Source organism: Zea mays, chromosome 10, assembly GCF_902167145.1.
Source record: "Zea mays cultivar B73 chromosome 10, Zm-B73-REFERENCE-NAM-5.0, whole genome shotgun sequence".
NCBI classification, from domain to species: domain Eukaryota; kingdom Viridiplantae; phylum Streptophyta; class Magnoliopsida; order Poales; family Poaceae; genus Zea; species Zea mays.
The window spans coordinates 35,999,315-36,022,363 of NC_050105.1; the positions used below are offsets into that span (position 1 = coordinate 35,999,315).

The following is a 23,049-nucleotide window of genomic DNA, read 5'->3' on the forward strand; positions in this document are numbered from 1 at the left end:
AAGGGTTCTCTCTGTACAAAATTATCAAATCTTAGGGCAGAGGGGGTGCCTTGAACTACAACTCTCCTCCAACAGTAGGTTATTCTCTAAGGCTTATTTTTTGCTGGCATTTAGGTGTAATAACATGACTTTGTACCAAATTTTAGCCACTAATACTTAATGGTTATTTTCTTGTGATTTTCTAAAGTTTTAGGCCGAAGGGGTGCTTTCTACTACCACTATATTTGAAAAATGTCAAACAACAAATTTCTAATTTTTCCTATCTTCTTCTTTGTGCAAGAGCAATCATTCTAGAATTTGGCAACTTTTTGCTTAAGGGAAGAGGGGTAGAAATTCTTGGATCAAATGGCCCTTTTTATGGGGTAGCAGGGTAATGAGTGTTACCTTACATTTTTAACTAGGTTTCATATTTTTCTCTGGTGGTCTACTTCATTAATAATTTGGCAAAAAATCATTTGTCTAGTGTTGCACAATTTTAGACTTTCTTATGATTTAATTAGAACATGGCCAAAATCAAGTTTTAATTGTTCAACCCACTTGTTATGGTGGGTTGGGGTGTTTGTTATTTTTGTAGTGGTGTTCTAGTAGTTAGAAGTCTACTGAATTTTTCTTACCATTTTTGAAATGGTTCTTACATTTTTAATCATGGATTTTCTTGGTTCTTTATTGCCTAATGAATTATTCAACCCTGGATTAGTCTTGTACTAGGGTTCTCTGTATTTTTCCTAGGTTCCCCATTACTTAAGTAGACTAGGAAAAATATGTTCATCTTCTGTTCATTAATTTCTATTGCCTTTCTTAATTTCCTAAGTTTTGGGCAGATATTGTTTTTAATAGATAATCTTGAGTTAATCTTGTATACTTGTAACACCCTAAAATCCTATTTTGGTATTTGAGAAAAATTTACTAAAGATTTACAATTTAAAAGTGTATTTCTAATAAGTTTATCAATTGAAATATTTTCCTAAAGTTAAATAAAAAGTTAATATAAATTTTGGCTATATATTTGAACTATTTTCCCAACTAAACAATATGGTGAGGTATATTATATAAATCATGCCTTATTGAATTATATGTTTTTTGGCATGGACAAAGCAATCAATATAAATAAATATATAATTTATACTTGCATTGTCATGCTGGGATTTCTGTTTGATGGATCAAATATATGCTTGAAATTCAAAATCAAACTTAGGATTAAAATTGAGAAAGAAATTCAAAACAAAATAAAAAAAAAGAGAACAGAAAACCGCCTCTTGGGCCAAATTCCCCACACTCGGTCCACTTCACCTCCGCGCAGTCACCGCGCCGACAGGTGGGCCAAGCCTGTCGGCCACCCTGTGTGTGCATTCCTTGTGGGAGTCGCTGCCATGAGGGTCCCGCTGTCAGAAGCTTCACCCAAGCTCCGCGTCACTGCCTGCATACGGATTCCGCGCAAGGATTGGGGATCGAATTCGCCTGGATCTTCGTCGCCGCTATCGCGTGTAGGTTACAACAAGACGTCTGACCCCTTCGGCTCGGTCTTGGTGTATAAATAATGGACCAATCAAAGCCCCTTGACCCCCATCGAAAGAACACAGGAACTCGTCGGTGTGAGACCGGCGCCGCCGCACCTAACCATCTACCACACCGGACCTTGCCCCTGTTGTTGGTCGGGGTGAATCTCCGGGGCTCGTGGAAGGCTATTGTGGCACCGGTGTAGGAATTGGACCCGCAGGGACGGCTTGATTGCTCACCGAAGTCAGTCTTCCGCCGCTGAACCGCATAGATGCGTGGGCAGCGTTCTGTGCATCGCCATCACCGGTAAGACCTTGACCCCTGGACTCACCCCAACCCCCGCTATGCGTAGCACCGTTGAGATCCAAGTTTGTTGTGCGGGTCGCGCTATCTAGGCACCGCAGCAATGGCGCTGCCGTGGTCCGCTCGGGCTTTGTCGCCGGGCGCTATCAGGAGATGGAAGATGGGTCCTACGCCGTTGATCTAACCAGGGATGGCTAGGATTAGATATGTGGGGGAGTCATCCTGTGTCGTTGACTTACGAGCATGTGGCCAGGATTTGTGCGCGGTGTAATCCTTGTGCAATCAACCCTGACCAGCGGATCTGGATCGAACGGTTCGGTGGGAAGGTAGAGATTTTAGATCCAGGCCGTTGGGATGTCATCGGATGGTTGTGGGTGGTTACCGGTTCATAAAGCGTGCGATGTGATCTGGTCCACCCAAGTGTGATCGGACGGTGGAGATATGGGCATACCCTTTGACCCTGGTTGTTTTTCAAAAGAACCCCTCCACTTTTCAATAACCAACCCGCAGTCCACACTGTAGGGAAGCCTGAGTCTTAGGGTAATTGTGATTATGGCCCCTGTGTTTTTCTGTTATTGGCGCCCAGTCCAGAGCTCAGGGAAAATCAGGAAAATGAATTTAGAATTTGATTTTCAATACACAAATAAATCCAGGAACTTATATAATTCATATTAAATTCATTTTAGCTCCAAATTAATTCATTCTAGAGACATTATTTTTGTTTTAATATTGTCTACCACCTAGTAACACTGCCTAACCATGAAACTTGAATTAAAATTGTCTATTTGAATTAATCTATTCTAAGTGCTTAATAATTTAGGAAAACCATAACTTCATAACCGTAACCTCGAATTTAGTGGTTCTCGATCCCACGATCTCGTAGCGACGCATAGACTATTATTATACAGTCCATTCTTATGTTTGGTGTGCTGTTAATTTTGCCTATATCATGTTTTTTTGTATTGCTACGACTAGCGCGAGATCACGAGTCATCTGAAAAACAAGTTGGTACATGGAATCTCAAATCCCAGGCAAGTTGTGCCCTTGATCACTTCTTTTTACCCACTCATGTTCTAATTAATCATAATGATCTGCATAGGTTAATTTTGATGGGACCCAATAGGTTACCCTAGTTTGTCTATCTTTATACCTTGTTTACCACTAAACTTTTTGGGTAGTACTTGCTAGTGATTATGTGGTTTTGGGTATGAAGATACATTATTCATGATCACACTGTTATTATCTGTTTATTATTACTGTTCATGATAAGATCATTATGTTAATTGGAACATGGAGCGACCACCCGGGAAAACAGTGCTACCACAAGGGTTTAATGGGATGCCCTTGGCTGATTAATTAGGAAAGCTAGTGGAAGACTACCTTACCCGAAAGGGGCAAGGGCAGTAGGGGAGTGGTCTGTGTGGGGAGGTCCTTGGGATGATTTTGTTGCGATGGCTGTCATGCGAGGGGTCCGTGCATTGGAGCTTCCTATAAACTGTAGCGGGTTTTCTGAAGCTAGTGGAACTTTGTAAAGGCCTCATAGTGTTACCCTGCCTCGCCTCCTTGGTAGAGGTGTATGGGAAGTCGCGATCCCTTGGCAGATGGGTAACATGACTTGTGGGTAAAGATGTGCAACCTCTGCAGAGTGTAAAACTGGTATACTAGTCGTGCTCACGGTCATGAGCAGCTCGGACCCTCACATGATTAATTTATGGAACTAAATTCAATTTGTCATATGCATTGCATTGTAGGTGATGTTATTACTTTTCTTAATTGGGTTGGTATTTACTTATACTTAGTAACTGCTAATAAAATTTTGACCAACTTTAAAAGCAATGCTCAGCTCTAACCATCCTCTTTGCTAAGCCTTACACTTCACGTGAGCTCCCACCTTTGGCGAGTTCATGCACATTATTCCCCACAACTTGTTGAGCGATGAACATATGTGAGCTCACTCTTGCTGTCTCACACCCCCCCACAGGTCAAGAACAGGTACCACAGGATGAGGCGCATGGAGGATGCTGCGATGTGTTCGTGAGAGGTCTAGGCCGTCGTCTCCTAGTTAATTTTGGGTTGCTGGACCGTTGTCTCCTTATAATGTAATTATTTATTTATTTTTGTATAGAACTCCTGTTATGTAGTAAAGATGTGACATTCGATCCTATGCCATGATTCATCATATGTGTGAGAGTTGCTCCCAGCACACCTGGTGATTATGTTCGCGCCCGGGTCTTGGTGCCCCTAAAACCCGGGCGTGACAATACTGGGGTGCTCAGTATTTTTAAACAGTGCCTAAATTGGGTTTGCATTTCTACAAATTTTCTTAAGTCTAGTACAGAAGCATAACTATTTTTCCTTATTTTAATAAGGTTTGGGCACTTTCCTTATTTAATTCCAAACTCTAAAAATCAATACATAAACCATATGAATCAGTATTTTTGTTCAATAGTTCATATTATTTGGAAACCAGCAAAATTGGTTTGACTAAATTTGGTTAAATATTTCTCAAGTTATGAATTTCCTAAGTTTTCTATTCATTAAAAAGGATATTCAGAAATGGTTAAATGGAAAACTAACTTGCATCGGGGTCCCTGGCGAAAGTTTCTAAGTTTCCTTACAGACTAGTCCTCGTGTTACTATTCAAACGTGCCACTGACAGATCAGAAAACCACCCCGGGGTTTTGCTAATCCTAACCTGAGGTCCTTCTCCCAATTAAACAGTACCCGCGGTGGAATAAAGGGCGGAGGGGCTTACCGGCGGCGAGATCGCTCCGATGAGGTGGCTGAGAGTGTAGGGAGGATCGTGACGGTCACGTCAATGTGTAGGTCGTCTCTGGGGATGGTCGGAGTAGGCCGGTCCACGTGCGCAGGCAGGTGATCTCGTCGGTGGCGAGGGCTCCGGCCTAACCAGGGTGGTAGAGTTCAATTAAACTGGTCAGTGAGCTTCACTAGGTGCTAGGGAAGGCGTAGGCACGAGGAATTGGACTATGGCTTACCGGTTAGTCGTTGCCATGCGCGCCGGCGGGGAGAATAACTCCGACGAGGGTGGAATGGTTTCTCCGGTGAAGCAGCGTCTGATTTCTTGCTTCGAGGAGCTCTACGGGGCTTTGGGGAAACTAGCAGAGGCACGGGATTGAGCGAAGATGGCCGGGAGTGGTCTGGCCATGGTGGCTGAGGGCTCGGGCTGCTTGGCGGGTGGCGCAGAGCTCGCCGGAGCTAAGTACTGGGCTTGGGGAGTCAGGTGAGGCACGGAGGGAGTACGGCCGAGGCTTCCCTACTCTTATAGACGTAGGCGCGGTGCACGGGCGGGCGTGGACCAGCGCGGGCGGGAGGAGGCGCACGGCGTGGCACGGGTGCACGGACTGGCGTGAACCAAGCATGTCAGCCACAGTCGAGCACGTGGCACCATTGCTTCTGCCCGTGTTCTAACGCTGATAGGGCGCAGATCTTCGTGAATTTGGGCAACATCGCTGTGTAAGATTTGTTCCCCCGACTAAGCTCTGTTGTTTGCACGTGGAGCCGAGCGATTTCGGGTCAAGGGCAGAGAGTTGTCGCCTCGTCAATGTTCCAGTGTCACAAGACCGAGTTCCGAGGTAAATCCGTGCCAAGATCATGTCAAACGGCTGAGTCTTGCTCCCAAGTTTTTCCAGGGCATGTTCAAGGTAATTTGGCGCCATCTTTATATTTGGACTTATTTGATTCAAGTTTTGAAAAATAGAGAACACAGTCGGTCTTTGAAAAGGGCTGAAATTTAGATTTCTGAATTTCTGAATTTTTCCATAGGGCATTACTTCATGGGCTGTTTTGGGGATTTTGGAAAATTCAAATGACCAATCTTCCTTACTACATTTTGTAGGTTATTTAGTGCACTAAAACTTTGTTAATTGGTTCATATCAAAATTTTGTGTTTTTCCCAAGTCTTTTCTCCAATTCCCTTTATGTGCTTAAATGGCCCATTTGAAAGGTGTTAGGGTTTTAGATGTTTTTCTCACTTGAGGTGTATGATATGTTTAGAGTGTGGCTTTTGAGATGAAAGAGACTTAACTTAGGTTTTAGTTCTTTAAGTTTGATGTCTCTTGCTTAAATAAAATCACATGTGATAATGGTCACAAGTTGGGCCACTGGGGAAAAACCCTAAGTAACACTGGGGTGTTACAGCAATCATGACTGAAAGGAAGCGTCGGGAGATGGAGGACTAGAAATGCAAGATTGGTGGATCTCAGGTTGGGAGTAGCAGCCGTCCCCGCAACTCAGGCAACCCACCTCAGCAATTCAAGCAAGGTCAACCACACCAGCACCAGCACCAGCACCAGCATCAGCGTCAGAACCAGCCACAGCAGTACCAGAGGTAGTTTCCTCAGCAGCAGCAGCAGCAGTACCGTCAGAACAACTAGCAGGGAGGAAATCAATAACAACATCATAGAAACCAGGCACCTCGCCTTCCTGTCCCATCAACCAACCAAAACAACCAAGCAGCGCCAGCGCAAGGAGGAAGTCGTGCATGTTTCCACTGTGGGGGAACAAGGTCATTGGGCAATCATTGCCCAAAGAAAGCAGCTCAGCAGCAACCAGCTCCCAATGCCCCAGTCAGACAGAATGCAATGCAGCAAGGAGGTAAAAACCATGGGCAGCCTCGTGCCCAATATGGAAAGGTGAACCACTTGGAGGCCAACACATTCAAGGAGATTCCAAGAGTGGCACTAGGTACGTTTTCAGTCGAGTACCATTCTATAAATGTGTTATTTGATACTGGAGCAACGTATTCTTTTGTGACTATGTCATGGGTAGAATCACATAATATACCAGTAGCACCCATGTATCCACCTATGAGGGTTAGTTCGATTGGTGGAAGAACCCAAACAGATAGATTTTCCCTAGTGCAAGAGTTCAAATAAGGGGGGTAGAGTTCCCCGCTGATCTAATAGTTATGGGTAACCAAGATGCAACTATAGATGTCATCCTAGGGATGAACTGGCTAACCAAATATCAAACTAGTCTTAGCTGTGACAAGATAACGGTGAAGTTAGTGTCCCTATCAGGAGAAGAAGTGTTAGTGGAGTTGGTCTTGTCTGGACCAAGGAAAGGAAGTTGTCACTGAGTCACCGCCCATATTGAGGAGATTAAACCATCAGAAGCTATCAATGTAGTATCAGAATTCCCAGATGTGTTTCCCGAGGAGTTACCAGGTATGCCACCTGAAAGGAAAGTTGAATTTGCCATAGAGCTTATACCAGGCACTACCCCAATTTCCAAGAGAGCATATCAAGTGTCTGGACCAGAATTGGTGGAATTCAAGAAGTAGATTGATGAGTTGTTAGAGGAAGGCTACATCAGACCAAGTACCTCACCTTGGGCAGCCCTAGTGCTATTTCTGGAAAAGAAGGATGGTACAAAGAGGATGTGCATTGACTACAGATCCTTGAATGAGGTTACTGTCAAGAATAAGTACCCCCTGCCCAGAATTGAAGACCTATTCGATCAGTTGAGAGGAGCCAGTGTGTTCTCGAAGATAGATCTAAGGTCAGGTTACCATCAGCTCAGAATCCGACCTTCAGACATACTGAAGATAGCATTCGTCACCAAGTATGGACTGTATGAGTTCATGGTCATGTCATTTGGTTTGACGAATGCGCCAACCTATTTCATGTACTTAATGAACAGTGTGTTCATAGACTACCTCGACAAGTTCGTAGTGGTGTTCATTGATGATTTTCTTATATATTTCTAGAATGAGCAAGAGCATGAGGAGCATTTGAGGAAAGTACTTCAGAGACTACGAGATTGTTAGTTGTATGCCAAGCTTAGCAAGTGCGAGTTCTGGATCAGTGAAGTCCTGTTCTTGGGTCACATCATAAACCAAGAGGGATTGGTTGTGGATTCGAAGAAGGTAGCAACTATTCTGGACTAGAAAGCACCAGAAGATGTTCGAGGAATCAAGAGTTTCATTGGAATGGCTGGTTATTATCGGCATTTCATTGAAGGTTTCTCCAAGATTGCCAGACCAATGACAGCCTTGTTGGCAAAGAAGGTTGAGTTCAAGTGGACCCCAGCATGCCAAAAGTCCTTTGAGACATTGAAGGAGAAATTGACGATGGCACTAGCATTGATTCTACTAGATGTTCACAAGCCATTCTCAGTATATTGTGATGCTTCATACACTGGCTTGGGATGTGTGTTAATGGAGGAAGGGAGAGTAGTGGCATACTCGTCCCGCCAGTTGAAGATTCATGAGAAGAATTATCCTACTCATGATCCGGAATTAGCAGCCATGGTTCATGCGTTGAAGACCTGGAGGCATTATTTGTATGGGCAGAAGTGTGATATCTACACGGACCACAAGAGTCTCAAATATATATTCACTCAGTCAGAGCTAAACATGAGACAACGAAGATGGCAAGAGTTGATCAAAGATCATGAGCTGGAGATTCATTATCACCCAGGCAAAGCAAACGTGGTTACGGATGCTCTTAGCAGAAAGAGTCAAGTTAATATGTTGGCCGCTCACCCGATGCCATATGAGCTAGCGAAGGAATTCGATAGACTGAGTCTCGGATTTCTGAACAACACTCAAGCAGTGACAATTGAGTTGGAACCCACTCTAGAGAAAGACATCAGGAAGGGTCAGAAGGATGATGAAAAGATCAACGAGATCCGGCAGTTGATCATAGATGGAAAATGCAAGGATTTCAGTGAAGATGCGGAAGGAGTGAGTTCAAGGATAGACTTTGTGTTCTGACATCAAATCGATCCGAGAACTAATTCTCAAAGAAGCTCATGAGACAGCATATTCTATACATCCTGGTAGTGAGAAGATGTACCAAGACCTAAAGAAACGATTCTAGTGGTACGGTATGAAAAGGGAGATAGCAGAGTATGTGGCTGTATGTGACAGTTGTCAGAGGATTAAAGCAGAACATCAGAGACCTGCAGGTTTGTTGCAGCTGTTGCAGATCCCTCAGTGGAAATGGGATGAGATCAGGTGGACTTTATAGTCGGTTTGCCTCGCACTTGTACTGGTTATGACTCCATCTGGGTAGTAGTGGACCGTTTGACAAAGGCAGCCCATTTCATACCAATCAAGACCACCTACAACAGTGCAGTGTTGGCCGAACTATACATGTCTCGGATTGTGTGCTTGCATGGCGTACCAAAGAAGATAGTATCAGATAGAGGCACTCAGTTCACCTCTCATTTTTTGCAGCAGTTGCATGAAGCTCTGGGCACACACTTGAAGTTCAGCTCAGCTTATCACCCGCAGACATATGGTCAAACAGAGTGTAACACCCGGGCTTTAAGGAACAAAGTCGAGTGCATCTCATACATGCGCCAAAGAAGACAACATATACAATAACAGAGTGTATAGAGATAAATGTCACAATAATCAGAGTATTATTTACATAGCGGAAGTCTTACAAAATAAAATATAAATATAGATCGAACTAAAATCCATCCTTGGCGCCAGAAAGTCAACTGGGAGATGCCACCTAGCTCGAATCGAACTCCTCGCTGTGGCTCCTCTTGAACCACATGTTCTTCTCCTATGGGGGGTGTGTGAGACAGCAAGGGTGAGCTCACACATGTTCATCGCTCAACAAGTTGTGGGTAATAATGTGGCATGATCTCACCAAAGGTGGGAGTTCATGTGATGTGTAAGGCTGATCAACAATAGAAGTTAAAGCTGAGCATTGCTTTTAATAAGTTGGTCAAAATTTTATTAGCAGTTACTAAATGTAAGTGAATACCAAACCATAATAAATAATAATAGAACAAATTAATAATCAATCCCATGCAATGCATATGACAAATTAAATTTAAGTTCCATAAATTAATCATGCGAGAGTTCTGAGCTGCTCATGACAGTGAGCTCGGCTAGTATACCAGTTTTACACTGCAGAGGTTGTACCCTGTACCCACAAGTCATGTATCCCATGTTGCTAGGGTTTGCAAGGCCCTTAGACACTACCGAGGTGAATGGCTAGGGATCCACTACGAGGCCTTTACAATGTTCCACTAGCTTCCGAAAACCCGCTACAGTTTATGGAAAGAGCACTTGCAAGAATCCCTCGTCTGACCGCCATCGCAACAAAATCAACCCGAGAACCTCCTTGCATGCAACTCCCCTACTGCCCTTGCCCCTTACGGGTAAGGTAGTCTTCCACTAGCTTTCCTAATTAGTCAGCCAAGGGCGTCCCATTCCACCCTTGTGGTGGCACGTGTTTCTCAGGTTAAGCTCCATGTTCCAATTAACATGAACATAAATAGAATAACAAAATAATTGGAACATGGATATAATGAAATATTAACCCAAAACCAAATAATGCAATAGCATAACTACCCAAATGATTCAGGGGTAAACAAGGTAAACAGGATAAACAGACTAGGGTGACCTATTGGGTCTCATCAAAATTAAACCTATGCATTGAATAGTGATAATAAAGAATATTATTGGGTAACAAAAGTGGATCAAGGGCACAACTTGCCTGGGACTTGAGATTGCAGGTACCAGGGTGATTCTTCAGATCCTCGAAACCTCACGCTAGTCGTAGCAATACAAACAAACTGTTGGAACTTGCTCTCCTAGGCAAGTTGATCCAACGGGGGGATGAAAGCAACGTAAACAAGGTTTCAACTCGAGATGGCAATAGCTCTGTTAATCCAGCCTCTCAAGGGCACTGTACGGGGGTATTTATAGGTGCCTGAGTGCCCAATGTCTCAATGTAAGGACGCATGTACCCTCAGGCACCTGGACTATCCCTAGAATATTCCTATAAAGGAGGGTTACATACTATCATTACAGAAAAGCTATTACAAAACGGGCCCGTAACACGCTTCTCCGTGCGGGGCTTGTTACAATGGGCCGAATCCCACGTGGGCCTCCAGGCCGGGTGAGGACGTGGGACGGGGCGACGTCATCGTAGGCCTTCATCTCGTAGTGTACAAGGCGAAGGGTGGACCTCGCTGGTTCTTCTGCTTCCGTTGGCGCAGTGAGAAAGACGAAGGCTGGAGCGAAGGGTAGCATCTTTGCCTTCGCCCCAACATTTGTCCTCCGAGGGACCAGTTCGACTGAGTCGTCTGGTGCCGAAGACGTCGCTAGATCGTGGAGACGCTGCCCTCGCTCGAAATGGTTCCGCGGGGGTTTTTGATGTGACCGTTGACGGACGCGGTACTGTTGGACTGCGGGTTTCCCGAAGCGTTGCGTCCCGTGTATAAAAAGAAGGGCGGCGCGGCGCGGTTCTAGTGCACTTTCTGCGCCACAAAACCCTAGCCTCCTTTTGAAACCGCTTGTCCGCTCGCCTGCCCTCCTTGCTCCTGCTCGTCGGAGATCTGGCCCGCGTCAAGCAGACCGCCCGCCGCCGCCGACGGTACGTAGCCATGCCGTCCTCTTCCTCGTTTGCAGCGAGTACCCCGCCGGCCACCGCATCGTCAGAGGACACTTTGAGCGACTTGGCGGTGGAATCGCTACATCCTGGTGATACACTGGAGTTTGGCGTGTCGTAGATCTCCTCGGTCTGCGTTCAGGATATGCAGCAACTTGGGTATTTTGGCAGCGGAGTGGGGCGTGTTCCGGGGGTGGAGGAGGTCCCCAAGCCGGAGGGCGAGCTGGTCGTGTTTGAAGCGTTTTTCACCGCTGGCTTTCATCTGCCTGCACATCGATTCGTGGAGGAGGTCCTGCGGAGATTCGAGGTCCAGGTCCACCAGCTGACGCCGAATGTCGTGGTGGCCCTGGCGAAGTATGTCTGGGCGATGACTTCATATGGTGGTCAGCCCTCTATGGAGATCTTCGCAAAGCATTACTGTCTGCATTGGCAAAAGTGGAAAATTGGACATGAGATTGCACAATTTGGATCGTGCACATTTACCCCGAGGACTGGGAAGACTTCGATGGAAGTCGTGGAGTTGGTTCCCTGCACCCGCAATAAGTGGTGCAACTGGTGGGATTTCTGGTTTTATGTTTCCGAAGGCACAGTCGAAGACCACCCAGGGCTCCTCGTGGCCGTCTTGTGCTCGCATTATTACGTAGCGTACCCACAGTTTGAGGTGGCGGAGGATGATGAAGACGAAGGAGCCCTTCGGCGCACTGTCCGCATGAGTAGCGGGCGCGACTTAGTTGAGGAGTTTGTCGGGTATGGGGTATGGCCCTTGGTGCATGGCTGGGCGCTGGGCGAAGTATGCCCTCGCGAGATGCCCTCCCGGGGCGGGCAACGGGTGCGAAGTCCTGCCTTCGCGTTGGATTTGCGTGGCCGAGATCCCGCCGCATTCGTGCGTGAAGCGGAGGACGGTGCGGCGAGGATCGTGGGGCGCTATGTGCCGAAGACAGAGGGTCTGCGGAGCTAGGATATCCATGGGTCCAATGACAGATTGAATTGGGTCCTCAAATTGAACCGCTTGCCATATGGTGGTTATCTCGGGGAAGACGCCACCGACCGCCGCGGGAAGAAACCGATGGGCGTGACCGAGGAAGGGCCTTCGCAGGAGGCTGCCCCGGCCACTAAGAAGAGAAAATTAGGTACTATAGTGGGGGGAATGGGGGTGTCTGATTGTTTTGTTGTGGATTTGATGGGAACGTGCATAGCCCTCGGGGGAAGGATGTCTTCGCCCGAGCTCCAGGAGTCTTCGGCGCGAATGCTGGAGGTTACCGGGGGTCGATGGCCCAAGAATGTTCCGATCCCCCGCGCGGCTGGTGAAGACTTCTATACGTCCCACATGGAATTCTTTGCTTTTGCTGGCGACGACGATGTCATCCACATACGTAAATATGTTTCTGCTGACTTGGCTCTCGAGCACCACTTTGGTGAGGCGAGAGAATGTGGACCCAGCGTTCTTAAGTCCCTCCGGCATTCTGATGAAGCAATACGTGCCGAAGGGTGTTATGAAACTAGTGCTGGCCTTGTCTTCCTCCTTCATATATATTTGGTGGTAGCCGGAGAAACAATCAAGGAGTGACATGACTTCGCACCCGGTCGCACTATCAACGATCTTGTCGATCCGAGGCAGTGGGAAATTATTCTTGGGACAGGCCTTGTTGAGGCTGGTGAAATCAATGCACATCCGCCGCTTGCCGCTCTTCTTTTGCACCATGACTACGTTGACGAGCCACGTAGGGTAGGTGACTGGATCGATGAAGTTGGCCTCAAGCAGGCGGTGTACCTCGGCCTTAGTGGCTTCTGTCTTCTCATCAGACATCTTGCGCAGCCGCTGCTTCTTTGGCCTCACCGAAGGGTCGATTCCCAAGATGTGCTTGATGATAGAGCGACTGACTCCGACCAGGTCGAGGGCGGACCAGGCAAAGACGTCCTTATTTTTGGACAGACAGGAGAGGAGTCTCTCCTCGTCATGCGAAGTAAGGTCTTTGCTTATGATGACCGTTTGCTTGGGCGTTGCCTAGTCAAGGGGAACAGTCTTGGTCCCATCGTTGCTCTGCAGCTGTGCCTTTTCATGCTCTTTGGTAGTTGGGCTGGTAGCCTCGGGGACCTCGCGCTGCGCCGTGAGTCAGTGTACGTTCCTTTGCCCTGGAACGAAGTCTCTTTTATGTTGCGCGCGGCCTGCTGGTTGCCGTAGACTGTGATCGCGCCTTGCGGACCCGGGATCTTCATGCACAGGTAAAGTCCGTGAATGGCTGCCTCAAACTTGTTGATGGAGCCCCGACCCATTATGGAGTTGTACGGGTACACCATGTCGACGATGTCGAAAGTGACTTGCTCACTTCGTGCATTAGGTGCTACACCGAAGGAGAGGGGTAGCTCTATTTTGCCGACAGGAAAGGTGCCCTTGCCGCCGAAGCCATACAGGGGGTTGTCCGAAGGTTAAAGCAAGATGTGGCTGATGCCCATGCGGTCGAAGGCGTGGAGGAAAATGATATCCGCCTAGCTGCCGTTGTCAACTAAGACTTTGTGCAGGTCCCAGCCTGCCACGCTGCAGTTGATAACCATGGCGTCGATGTGGGGTGTGCTACGCAGGTCGACGTCTCTGGCGTCGAAGGTCAATGGCACATGAACCACTTTGTCTGCACGACTGGACCGGTGACGGCGACATGGTTGATGCTGCGATAGTGGTCCCTCTTCTGTCGCTTCGTGTCGAAGTCGACGCTGGACCCCCCATTGATCATGTGAATGACTCCGTGATACGACTGATCAGTGAAGTCTTCTTGTTTTGGTGCTTGGGGGTGGTTGGGGTGGTGGATGTTTGGCTATTGCGGGTGTGGAGGTGGGACTCGGGGAGGTACGATTTGTACCTCCTGGTGATGTTGGTATGCGTGGTTAGGTGGATGCTGAGCGGGGCCGTGGTTGTAGGGTTGTGGGGGTTGTTGATATGTGTGAGCGACAACTCTTGGGTTGTCGGCTGGTTGCGCCCGAGACATCCTGTCTCTGGTGGCCTTCGTTTCCCGGCAGTCCCTTGTTGGGTGCGCGCAGTCTTCGCCGTGGAACAAGCAGTAAAATCTGCGCGGCTGCTGCGCCCGTCCTCGACCCCGACCACGAGTTCCGTTGCCGCGGCCCTAGGGGGGATAATCTTGGTGGCGGGGGGCCTCACCAGCGGGGTGCTAGTTGGCGATGTTGTGTACCTGCTGCTGACTGCGGCCGTCCCGACCGGAGTCTGACTGCGATGGTCTCGTCCACGTTCGGCTGGACTGCGGAGGGTCTTTGGGTTTCCTCTAGGACTCGACCTTGCGCTGGTGGAGCTCTTTGGATCTGGCATATTTTTCGAATAGCTGATACAGCTCCTGGAGGTTCTTGGGTGGATCTCTGACGCAGTGGCTGTAAAGGACGCCAGCCCAAAGGCCACTGATGGCGTAGTGAATGGCGATTTGGTCATCAACCGAAGGCAGTTGTGACTTGAGAGTTAGAAACTTGCGGTAGTACTCCCGCAGAGTTTCTCTTTCCAGCTATTTGCAGAGTGACAGTTCAGCCAAGGCGTCAGTGTCTGGGCTATACCCTTGGAAGTTGAGCAGAAATTTGTCCCGGAGACTTCTCCAGGAGTCGATGGACAATGGGCGCAACCTGGTGTACCAGGTGAGAGCCGGGCCTTCGAGGGCGATGATGAATGATTTGGCCATCGTGGCGTCGTCCCCTCCGGATGATGCAACGGCGACTTGATAGCTCATGATATACTGTGCTGGGTCCCTGCCCTGAAGTTGGCGGGCCATGGTGACACTTGCAGGTGCGGCGCCAGGGGACTCCGCTCGTCAAGGTAGTTGACACCTTGGAATGATGTGGCGTGCGGGATGACGGGTGCGCGCTGAGGAATGAACAGGTCTTCGAATGGTGCGCGCTGTTGGAGGGGTGGGCCGTGTTGCAGATCAAGTTGGCCTTCGCGCTACATGAGCGCAATCTCTTGCTCAAGCTCTTGAGCCCTCTGCTCCTCGTCGCGTATCATCTGGCGCACCTTGGCCTGCACAGAGACACGTTGGCGCTTGGCCTTGAGGATATCTTTCTGCTTTTGGAGGTTGCGGTTCTTGATGCGCAAGGCCCGCAGCTGTAGTTGTTCCTCTGTTGAAATGCCGATGACTTCGCCATCCTCAGTGGCGTCTCCGCCCTCCGATGGAGCGAAGCCTGGGGAAGGTTGCGGTTGTCCTCCGGAGCTGCAGGTGCGGAGACTGCCTCCGGGTGTGGGTTGTTCATTGTGTTGCCTCTTGCTGAGTGCGTCGTCTTCGCAGGCTTCTTGGTGGGTGGTGTCTACAAGGGCCTTGCCCTTTTTCTCGGCCAGCAGCGCTGCCTTCGCTGCTTCATCAACGGATGGGGCTGCCTTCGAGCTAGCTCTCTTGGGTGCCATCGCGGGTGGTTTTTTCGTGGCACAAACGGTGGGCGCCAAATGTTCGAACTTGCTCTCCTGGGCAAGTTGATCCAACGGGGGGATGAAAGCAACGTAAACAAGGTTTCAACTCGAGATGGCAATAGCTCTGTTAATCCAGCCTCTCAAGGGCACTGTACGGGGGTATTTATAGGTGCCTGAGTGCCCAATGTCTCAATGTAAGGACGCATGTACCCTCAGGCACCTGGACTATCCCTGGAATATTCCTATAAAGGAGGGTTACAGACTGTCATTACAGAAAAGCTATTACAAATCGGGCCCGTAACACGCTTCTCCGTGCGGGGCCTGTTACAATGGGCCGAATCCCACGTGGGCCTCTAGGCCGGGTGAGGACGTGGGACGGGGCGACGTCGTCGTAGGCCTTCGTCTCGTAGTGTACAAGGCGAAGGGTGGACGTCGCCGGTTCTTCTGCTTCCGTTGGCGCAGTGAGAAAGACGAAGGCTGGAGCGAAGGGTAGCGTCTTCGCCTTCGCCCCAACACATACATGGTATAGATAAAATTAACATCACACCAAACATAAGAACAAACAGAATAATAATGATCTACGTGTTGCTACGAGATCGCAGGTTCGAGAACTACTAAGTTCGGAGTTACGATTAAGGAGTTACGATCTTTTAAAAGATATGCATGATTAAAATATTAAACTATATTATAAATTGGTTAATATAAATCATATAAGAGGTTATTCTATAAATATTTATCTCAACTTTTATCTAAGTTATAAATTGATCATATATCATATTCTAGTAGTCTATAATGATAAGCAGTTTAACCACACTAACCAACATCAGTTAAATCTCTACAACTATTAAGAGCCTAATGTAGACTGCCCCCGCCTCCCCCACGCCCGCCCGCCGCAATCCCCAGTCCCCAACCGCCCTCCGCAATCCCCTACCGCCCGCCGTGATACCCGCCGCCGCGGCAGCCGCCCGCCGCAACCTCTGCCTAGATAAGGATAGGGGGCGCCCTCCTCCCTCGATCATCCGCACTTGTGTAGCCATCGCGCCATCTACACCGGCCACCGCCACACGAAGGTTCGTCTCTGGCCTTGCGGCTTGCGACCTCGAGGTGACCGAGCCCGCGGGCTCCATGACGACAACGGTGACGCCGGAGGCAAAGATGGCGGCGCAGCAGCAGGCCCCCGCGTCGCGCTCCTCCTCCCGACCTCGCCGTCGAGTCCCTATTCCCGCCGGACCTCGATATCTTCGCAGGCCGCTGGACCCCGCCGGGGCGGGTGACCGATGCAGTGCGCTCTCGATCCGTGCAGAGCGCAGGTGGTTGGATGGCCGCCCGTGCGCAACTACCGGAAGAATACCCTCGCCGCCGCGACCGCCTCCAGGAGCAAGGCGCCGACGGAGGAGGCCGCATCCGGAGCTGGGCCCATGTACGTGAAGGTGAGCATGGATGGCGCGCCCTACCTCAGGAAGGTGGACATCAAGATGTACTCCAGCTACGAGGACCTCTCCCTGGCGCTCGAGAAGATGTTCAGCTGCTTCATCGCTGGTGAGTGGTGTTCGGTTCTATGCCTCTGTTCCATGCTTTTCCCTCTTGTATGTTGCATTCACGGACATTTCTCGAAGCTTGTCGATTGGATCCGTTGTGATGTACTAGGATTTAATACTACAAATAAGTAGGAGTTTGAATATTTTTGTCGAATAAAAGTTGCTTTCTTGAAACAAAGATTCATAAGACTTGTATGAAGATAGCATTCATACATCGATGTGTTATGCATGTATAATCATAAACAAACACCAGGCACAATACAAAACATACGGTCATTTTGTGCACAACGAGATATTTCTGCTTATCATGCCACGAACTCCACCTGACTTGGCTGCACTGCTCTTTTTTTTATCATAGTTCCGTGTAGCTCTACTAACGGACAAGTAATTGGGGCACACGCACAGTTTTCACGGCCTAACAAATAATCATTAATGTGTGAACAGAAACTAAATGCCATACAAATCACTGAACAGTTTTTGCATAGTATATCTTTTTTTCACAAGGATATTTACTTAGCCTGTGATTTTAAAGGTCAAAGTGGTCTGCATAAATCATCGAGCAAAGACAGACTGACTAATGGCTCAAAGGTGGATGCCCTCAAAGATCAGGAGTATGTCCTTACATATGAGGATAAGGATGCAGACTGGATGCTTGTCGGTGATCTTCCCTGGGAGTAAGTACCTTTATATTGTCATATATTACTTTCAATATAACTATAGACCTTGCCCTTAACCCTAGCCTCTGTATGCTTAAATCATAGAGTAGATTACCTTCAGAGTTGGAGGAGCTCACCATTAGGGCGGTTCTTTTGCCTACCGACAAAGAGGAACGGCGGTGGCCTCACAGTCTCACACAGGGGCAGTGAGGTGTGGTGGCAGGCTTCCCTTCACTAACTGCGGAACAGAATAGATCAGATCAGTGTTTTCGTGTGGGGAAGAGTTGGTAACAGCGAACATTGGGTCCCATACCGGTTGCTCTTCCCCTTTTATATGCACGGTGCGAGAGGGAGCCACAACCAATAGGTTGTTACGCCCCCTGATCAGGGCACATTATGACAGGATAGGATCGACTCGGTCCATAATTGAATCAATTGGGATCAACCCAACAAAGTTTAGTTTATTTGTTGTTAATGTTATTGACATATTATATGACTATGAAAATAATACCGTTCACATTATTTCTCCACTTGTGAATGCATTACGTTATACCATCAGTAGCTCGCTGTAGTGTTAATTTTTCCTCAACTAGCTACGGTGACATGCAAATAACAAAAGGATGAAAAAATGCACAATGTACTTATGGTGTAGGTATTGAACATATCTGTTCTATATCTTGGTAAGCTGATTACCATGTATAAGCTTCATATCAGTACAAGATACCACTCAAGATGCAAGTGCTGACCTTGTTTGTTCCTTTGCAGTTATTTTACCTCTATCTGCCGGAAGCTCAAAATCATGAGGGGCTCTGATGCAGCCACTGCCGTGGTAGTGTGGCACATAACTGAATGTTGCTACATAACTGAATTTGTTAGGAGCACACATTTCAGGGGACGAGGGTTGGGGAATATAGGAGTAGGAGGAGGGTATTCGTCCGCGGTTTGTTCGCTTGGGGATTGAACTGAATGTGTTTTTTGGGGGCTTGGTTTGTTTGCGTCTGTGCAAATAATTCGAGGAAGCATGTAGTTGGACATGTATGCTAGATCTGTGGCCACGGCGTGGGCACCACGGCGGACAGCGACCTCTGCACCTTCTGTGGCTTCCCCATGTGCCGCCCCTGCTACGAGTACAATCGCAAGGATGACACCCAGGCGTGCCCGCAGTGCAAGACCAACAAGCGCCACCAAGGTATGCCAGCCGCCGCCATTTCCATCTATTTCCATGTACTTCATGTTAATTAAAGTGCATCATGCTAGGCTTCAACAACAACTGAAGTCAGCCAGGTGGTTGTGTTTTAGTCGCTTGGAGCATGTAGTAATTTAGTGTTTGGCAAATTTATTCAGATTCTCACCATAATCTTGCTCTCTTAGTGAATTGTACTCCAATTGTAGTGTTGAGTTACATTGCCCGCAAGAGCCGCAAGAGTGAAATTTGTTGGCTTCAACGATTCACAAAGGACAATAATCAAAGATGTTATTCGCATTGCTAGGCTGGAATTAGGGTCTTATTAAAGAGTGGTATTTGAAAGGACAATAATCAAAGAGTGGTATTTGAAAGTGATGTCTCTATAAATGAAGTAAGGCAGGGAAATGCTTATGTTACTGTTGTCAGTTATTAGCTTTTTAAAACATGCATCTGTCAATGTGTCCTGTTTCAATAGGGTCTTATTTATAGGACGTGATGCCATTGAATTAGGATGTTTGTTCTTCTGCTACCTTTGTTAAAAACATCAGATCATTCGTATTGTATCCTTCCTCGGATTGCTTCTTTTGTTCTACTACAAATATTCTCAACATGGCAGGGAGAGGTATGCTCCTAAATTTCTTATTTTGTGCATTGTGAAATGATTGTTCTAACAACATCAGTTTTGTGTTCTTCATATAATCTATCTCAGATTGCTCTGTGTTTTGCAGGTCTCGAGGTCAAGCCTGGACCCACTGTCAAGTGTGTGCTTGGACATGACTTTATCCTGCACTTTCCAGTGTAAATCTCATTGTAATGTGTACTTACTTTTCTCTGTTGGATTTGCTCTGTATACTTACTTGGATTTAATCCTGTAGGCTGCACTTAGGGAATCAAAGAAAAGTGAAAGTGCCATGTCAAAGTTGATGACCAGAAGCTTGCTATTGGAACCCTCTCTATTGAAAAATACCCCTAGATAGAAATTGATTTGGTTTTCAATAAAGAGTGTGAGCTGTCACACACATCGAAAACTACCAGTGTATTTTTCTTTGGTTACAAGGTTGAGCAACCAATCGAGGAAGATGAATATCCTTTTTAACATTGATTTTTTATTAGTTTTATTTCATGTAAGACTGATCTAAACAATTTCTTTATGGAGTATTTTGTTTCCTTGACCTCATTTTTGCTTCTTGCCTCTCACATAATGGATCTTGATTATGAAGATGAAGAGAAGGAGCTAAACATTCCAGTAATCAAGGAAAATGGTATATAATTTGACAATAAACATTTTTTCTTCAATGAATTCTGTGATGTATTGATACTATGTTTTCACAATCCTTTTCATTTGAAATTGTATGCTGTGTTTATTATTTGTGGTAAGTTTCTATTGCTTGATTACAACTGAAGTGACATTAGATCCTCTGTTTGTTTTAGAATAGGAAATTTGGAAGTGTTCCTTCTATAAACACAAGCTCATGTGGCCGTCCATCAACCAAAGAGGAGATCAATGAAGTCCATCAAGAGAAGCAAAAGTTTGTTGAAGGAGCAAAGAAAGAAGTCCGAGACCGCTGTGCCCGTCGTATGCAGGTAAACGTTATGTTTACAAGTTGCAGATTTCGTTGACATGCACCCACAAAACTGATATGTAAATAAGTCAAAATTATCAGTCATCGATATTATTAATATGGTTTAGTCATTTATATCATGGTTGTAATGAGGCATTGAATTTTTTCATACTTAATTAGTCCTTGTTTCTCCCTTAATAAGCAGCAAGACGTTCAACCAAGAACAGGAGGAGGTTATCAGCTCCAAGCCCATCGTCGTCATTCTGATCGACGAGCTCGAGCACCTCAGTACCCGCTCGCATCAGCTCTCGCGGAGGAGCTCTCCTCATCGCCTAAGTGGTATTTTGTTTTAAGTAATGAATGACGTTAGTTCAGTATGATTTTCCCATGGCTTAATGTTCCTTTCTTTTTTTCTTTGCAGTGACAACTACCTTTGCGATGCAAACCGTAGTGGCGAGCTGCCAAACAATCTTTACTTGCTGGTGGCGCAGTTCTTTCTGGTGGAGGTCTGGGCTCTGGATACAATGGTAGTGAATTCATTGGAGAAAGGGGTTTTGTTTCCTTTCTTCTTTGGGAGGCGGAGTGGGTTGGAGCCGGAGAGTCCCTGATTTTTAGTGCATTTTGTTGCAGAACAGCCACATGGTATGTGCTGTTTTCTATTGGTTGATGGCCCGATTTGCATTTTGTAGTGTGATACTGAAGTTGAACCCTTCAATATAAGGCACTTACTTTTGTTTCCTTTATCTAAGTTCTGGCCATCAAGAAATTAGGTAGTATTGTGATGTCATTTCAATCGTATGATGGCTTTGCTGAACTGGTCTCAAATATTTCAAAATTGTACCATTCGAATCTGAATGAGCTTGTGGGATATTGCGTCGAATATTGCCAACACTTGCTTGTGTATGATTTCCATATGAATGGATCACTTCATGATCTACTCCACATTTCAGATGACTACAACAAGCCACTTAGCTGGAACTCTCACTTCAAGATGGCACTCGGCTCTGCTCGTGCACTCAAGTAAGTGGAATTGAGGAAATAAAGTACATATTTTTTCCTTAATATGGATTCACGAATTTTGGTATTGAATATGTGTGCTCATTAGTACTATACATGATTTTAAATATTGTAGAAATTTCCCTATCATTAATTTGTTATCAATCAGTCATAAGACTTTCTATCATAAGACTTCTGCTGGACATTTCTTGAAGGTAATATTGGATCATTACCACTCTGTACGTGCCTATCCTTAAGTGATAACATAGAAGGTGCTCTTTTGTGTTGCAATTGTGAAATGTAGGTACAATTCCATCCTGTATAGTTCTGGTACCAATATGACTAACTACAGTGATGATCTGGTTCATTATTTTGCACTATGAGATGTATAGGAATAAGGCTCACCTGCGTGGATCAAACTGGCTGATGTCAAATCTGGTTCGTTATTTTGCACTATGAGCTGTATAGGAATAAGGCTCACCTGCGTGGATCAAACTGGTTGATGTCAAATCTGGTTATTGTGGGTGGTATGGTCTCTTTTCTGTTCAGTGAGTGGGAAGGGTATTCCTGCTGCTGCCTGCTTTAGTCTGCATTAAAAAACACAAAAACTATGTCAATCTTCTCAGTTACGTTTCTGTGAAACTTCCCTCCTGCAACCGTCCAACTAATTTGAAAAGATCAACTCTCTTCCTTTGAAAGTCTGCAGGTCTCTATCCTTTGACAAGTTCTGCTCGAGTGTAACGATTGAGGGTTCCTTCATTCCACGAGGGCCGAGGAAGATTGAAGTAGCCGGTATTCGGTTGTTGTTTCTTCCCAAGTACTATCCTTTTGTGACAACCTAGCAAATTGATGCAGTTTCGTGTAACTCATGTAGAAAGGTCAAAGCAACAGTTTTTGTTTACTGAATTGACTTATTTTGCCTTTGTATGAACTGAAAATGGGTGTATATGCTAGGATAAGGATTATCGCGGTTCAAAATTCAGATAATTGGATATATCTGAAGAAAAGAATATAATGTGTCCACAAAAAAATGTTCCTCTAGACCTCATTCAGTCGTAGATGAAGATAAAACAATCCCATTTCTCAATAGAACACTTATGCTCCTACAGTGCCAATCCTAGAGCTATTAGAGATGTCCACAATAAAGAACAGCAACATAATCACATAAAAGAATGAAACAGTTTCATCGAGGTAACCAAAGGCAAATTCCAAAAGCGCAGTGCCAGAAGGAAGGGTAAACAGAACTTCAGAAGCACAGCAATTTCGTCTTGAAATCTGTCCAGCTCCCAAATAATCATCATTCTACTCGAAATTCACCAACCACTACACATTGACCCGCCTCGGCTCCTCAAGCATCCAGGCAAAGAAAACTTCAGATTGAGATAGGGGAAGGAGGGGCGCAGAGGAGAGCGCTCACCTTGAGTGTGCCAGTGCAGGCGCAGGGTGAGTCCATAGCGGCCTCCTCCCTCTCCTCCTGGCATAGCGGCTGGTATTTAGCGGTTCGCGCAGGCGTTTCGCGGCTAGCGTAGGCACAACGCGCG

General features: G+C 46.6%; 1 protein-coding gene and 1 long non-coding RNA gene across 3 annotated transcripts; both read left to right on the forward strand.

Annotated features, from left to right (window-relative positions):
• The first annotated feature begins 16,722 nt into the window (after positions 1-16,722).
• Positions 16,723-18,725, forward strand: LOC103642379 (auxin-responsive protein IAA5). Its single transcript, XM_008665665.4, has 3 exons — positions 16,723-17,109; positions 17,641-17,782; positions 18,530-18,725. Exons 1-3 carry the CDS (start codon positions 16,848-16,850, stop codon positions 18,723-18,725), a joined length of 600 nt encoding a protein of 199 aa, XP_008663887.2. The 5' UTR covers positions 16,723-16,847.
• Positions 18,726-18,837: 112 nt separating this feature from the next.
• On the forward strand, positions 18,838-19,938 carry LOC103641009 (uncharacterized). 2 transcript variants are annotated; one of them, XR_002265690.1, is made up of 3 exons: positions 19,556-19,572; positions 19,660-19,748; positions 19,826-19,938. It is a non-coding gene; the product is annotated as an uncharacterized lncRNA (long non-coding RNA). The 2 variants fall into 2 exon arrangements; XR_002265689.2 differs by having other exon boundaries at positions 18,838-19,748.
• The last annotated feature ends 3,111 nt before the right edge of the window (positions 19,939-23,049 follow it).

What these genes read in the sequence shown, in the direction of transcription:
- LOC103642379 (XM_008665665.4), top strand. Translation starts at nt 16,848, where the DNA reads ATGCAGTGCGCTCTCGATCCGTGCAGAGCGCAGGTGGTTGGATGGCCG. An exon ending in GTTCAGCTGCTTCATCGCTG is followed by an intron (nt 17,110 to 17,640) that starts GTGAGTGGTGTT and finishes GTGATTTTAAAG; the next exon opens with GTCAAAGTGGTCTGCATAAA. An exon ending in GTCGGTGATCTTCCCTGGGA is followed by an intron (nt 17,783 to 18,529) that starts GTAAGTACCTTT and finishes GTTCCTTTGCAG; the next exon opens with TTATTTTACCTCTATCTGCC.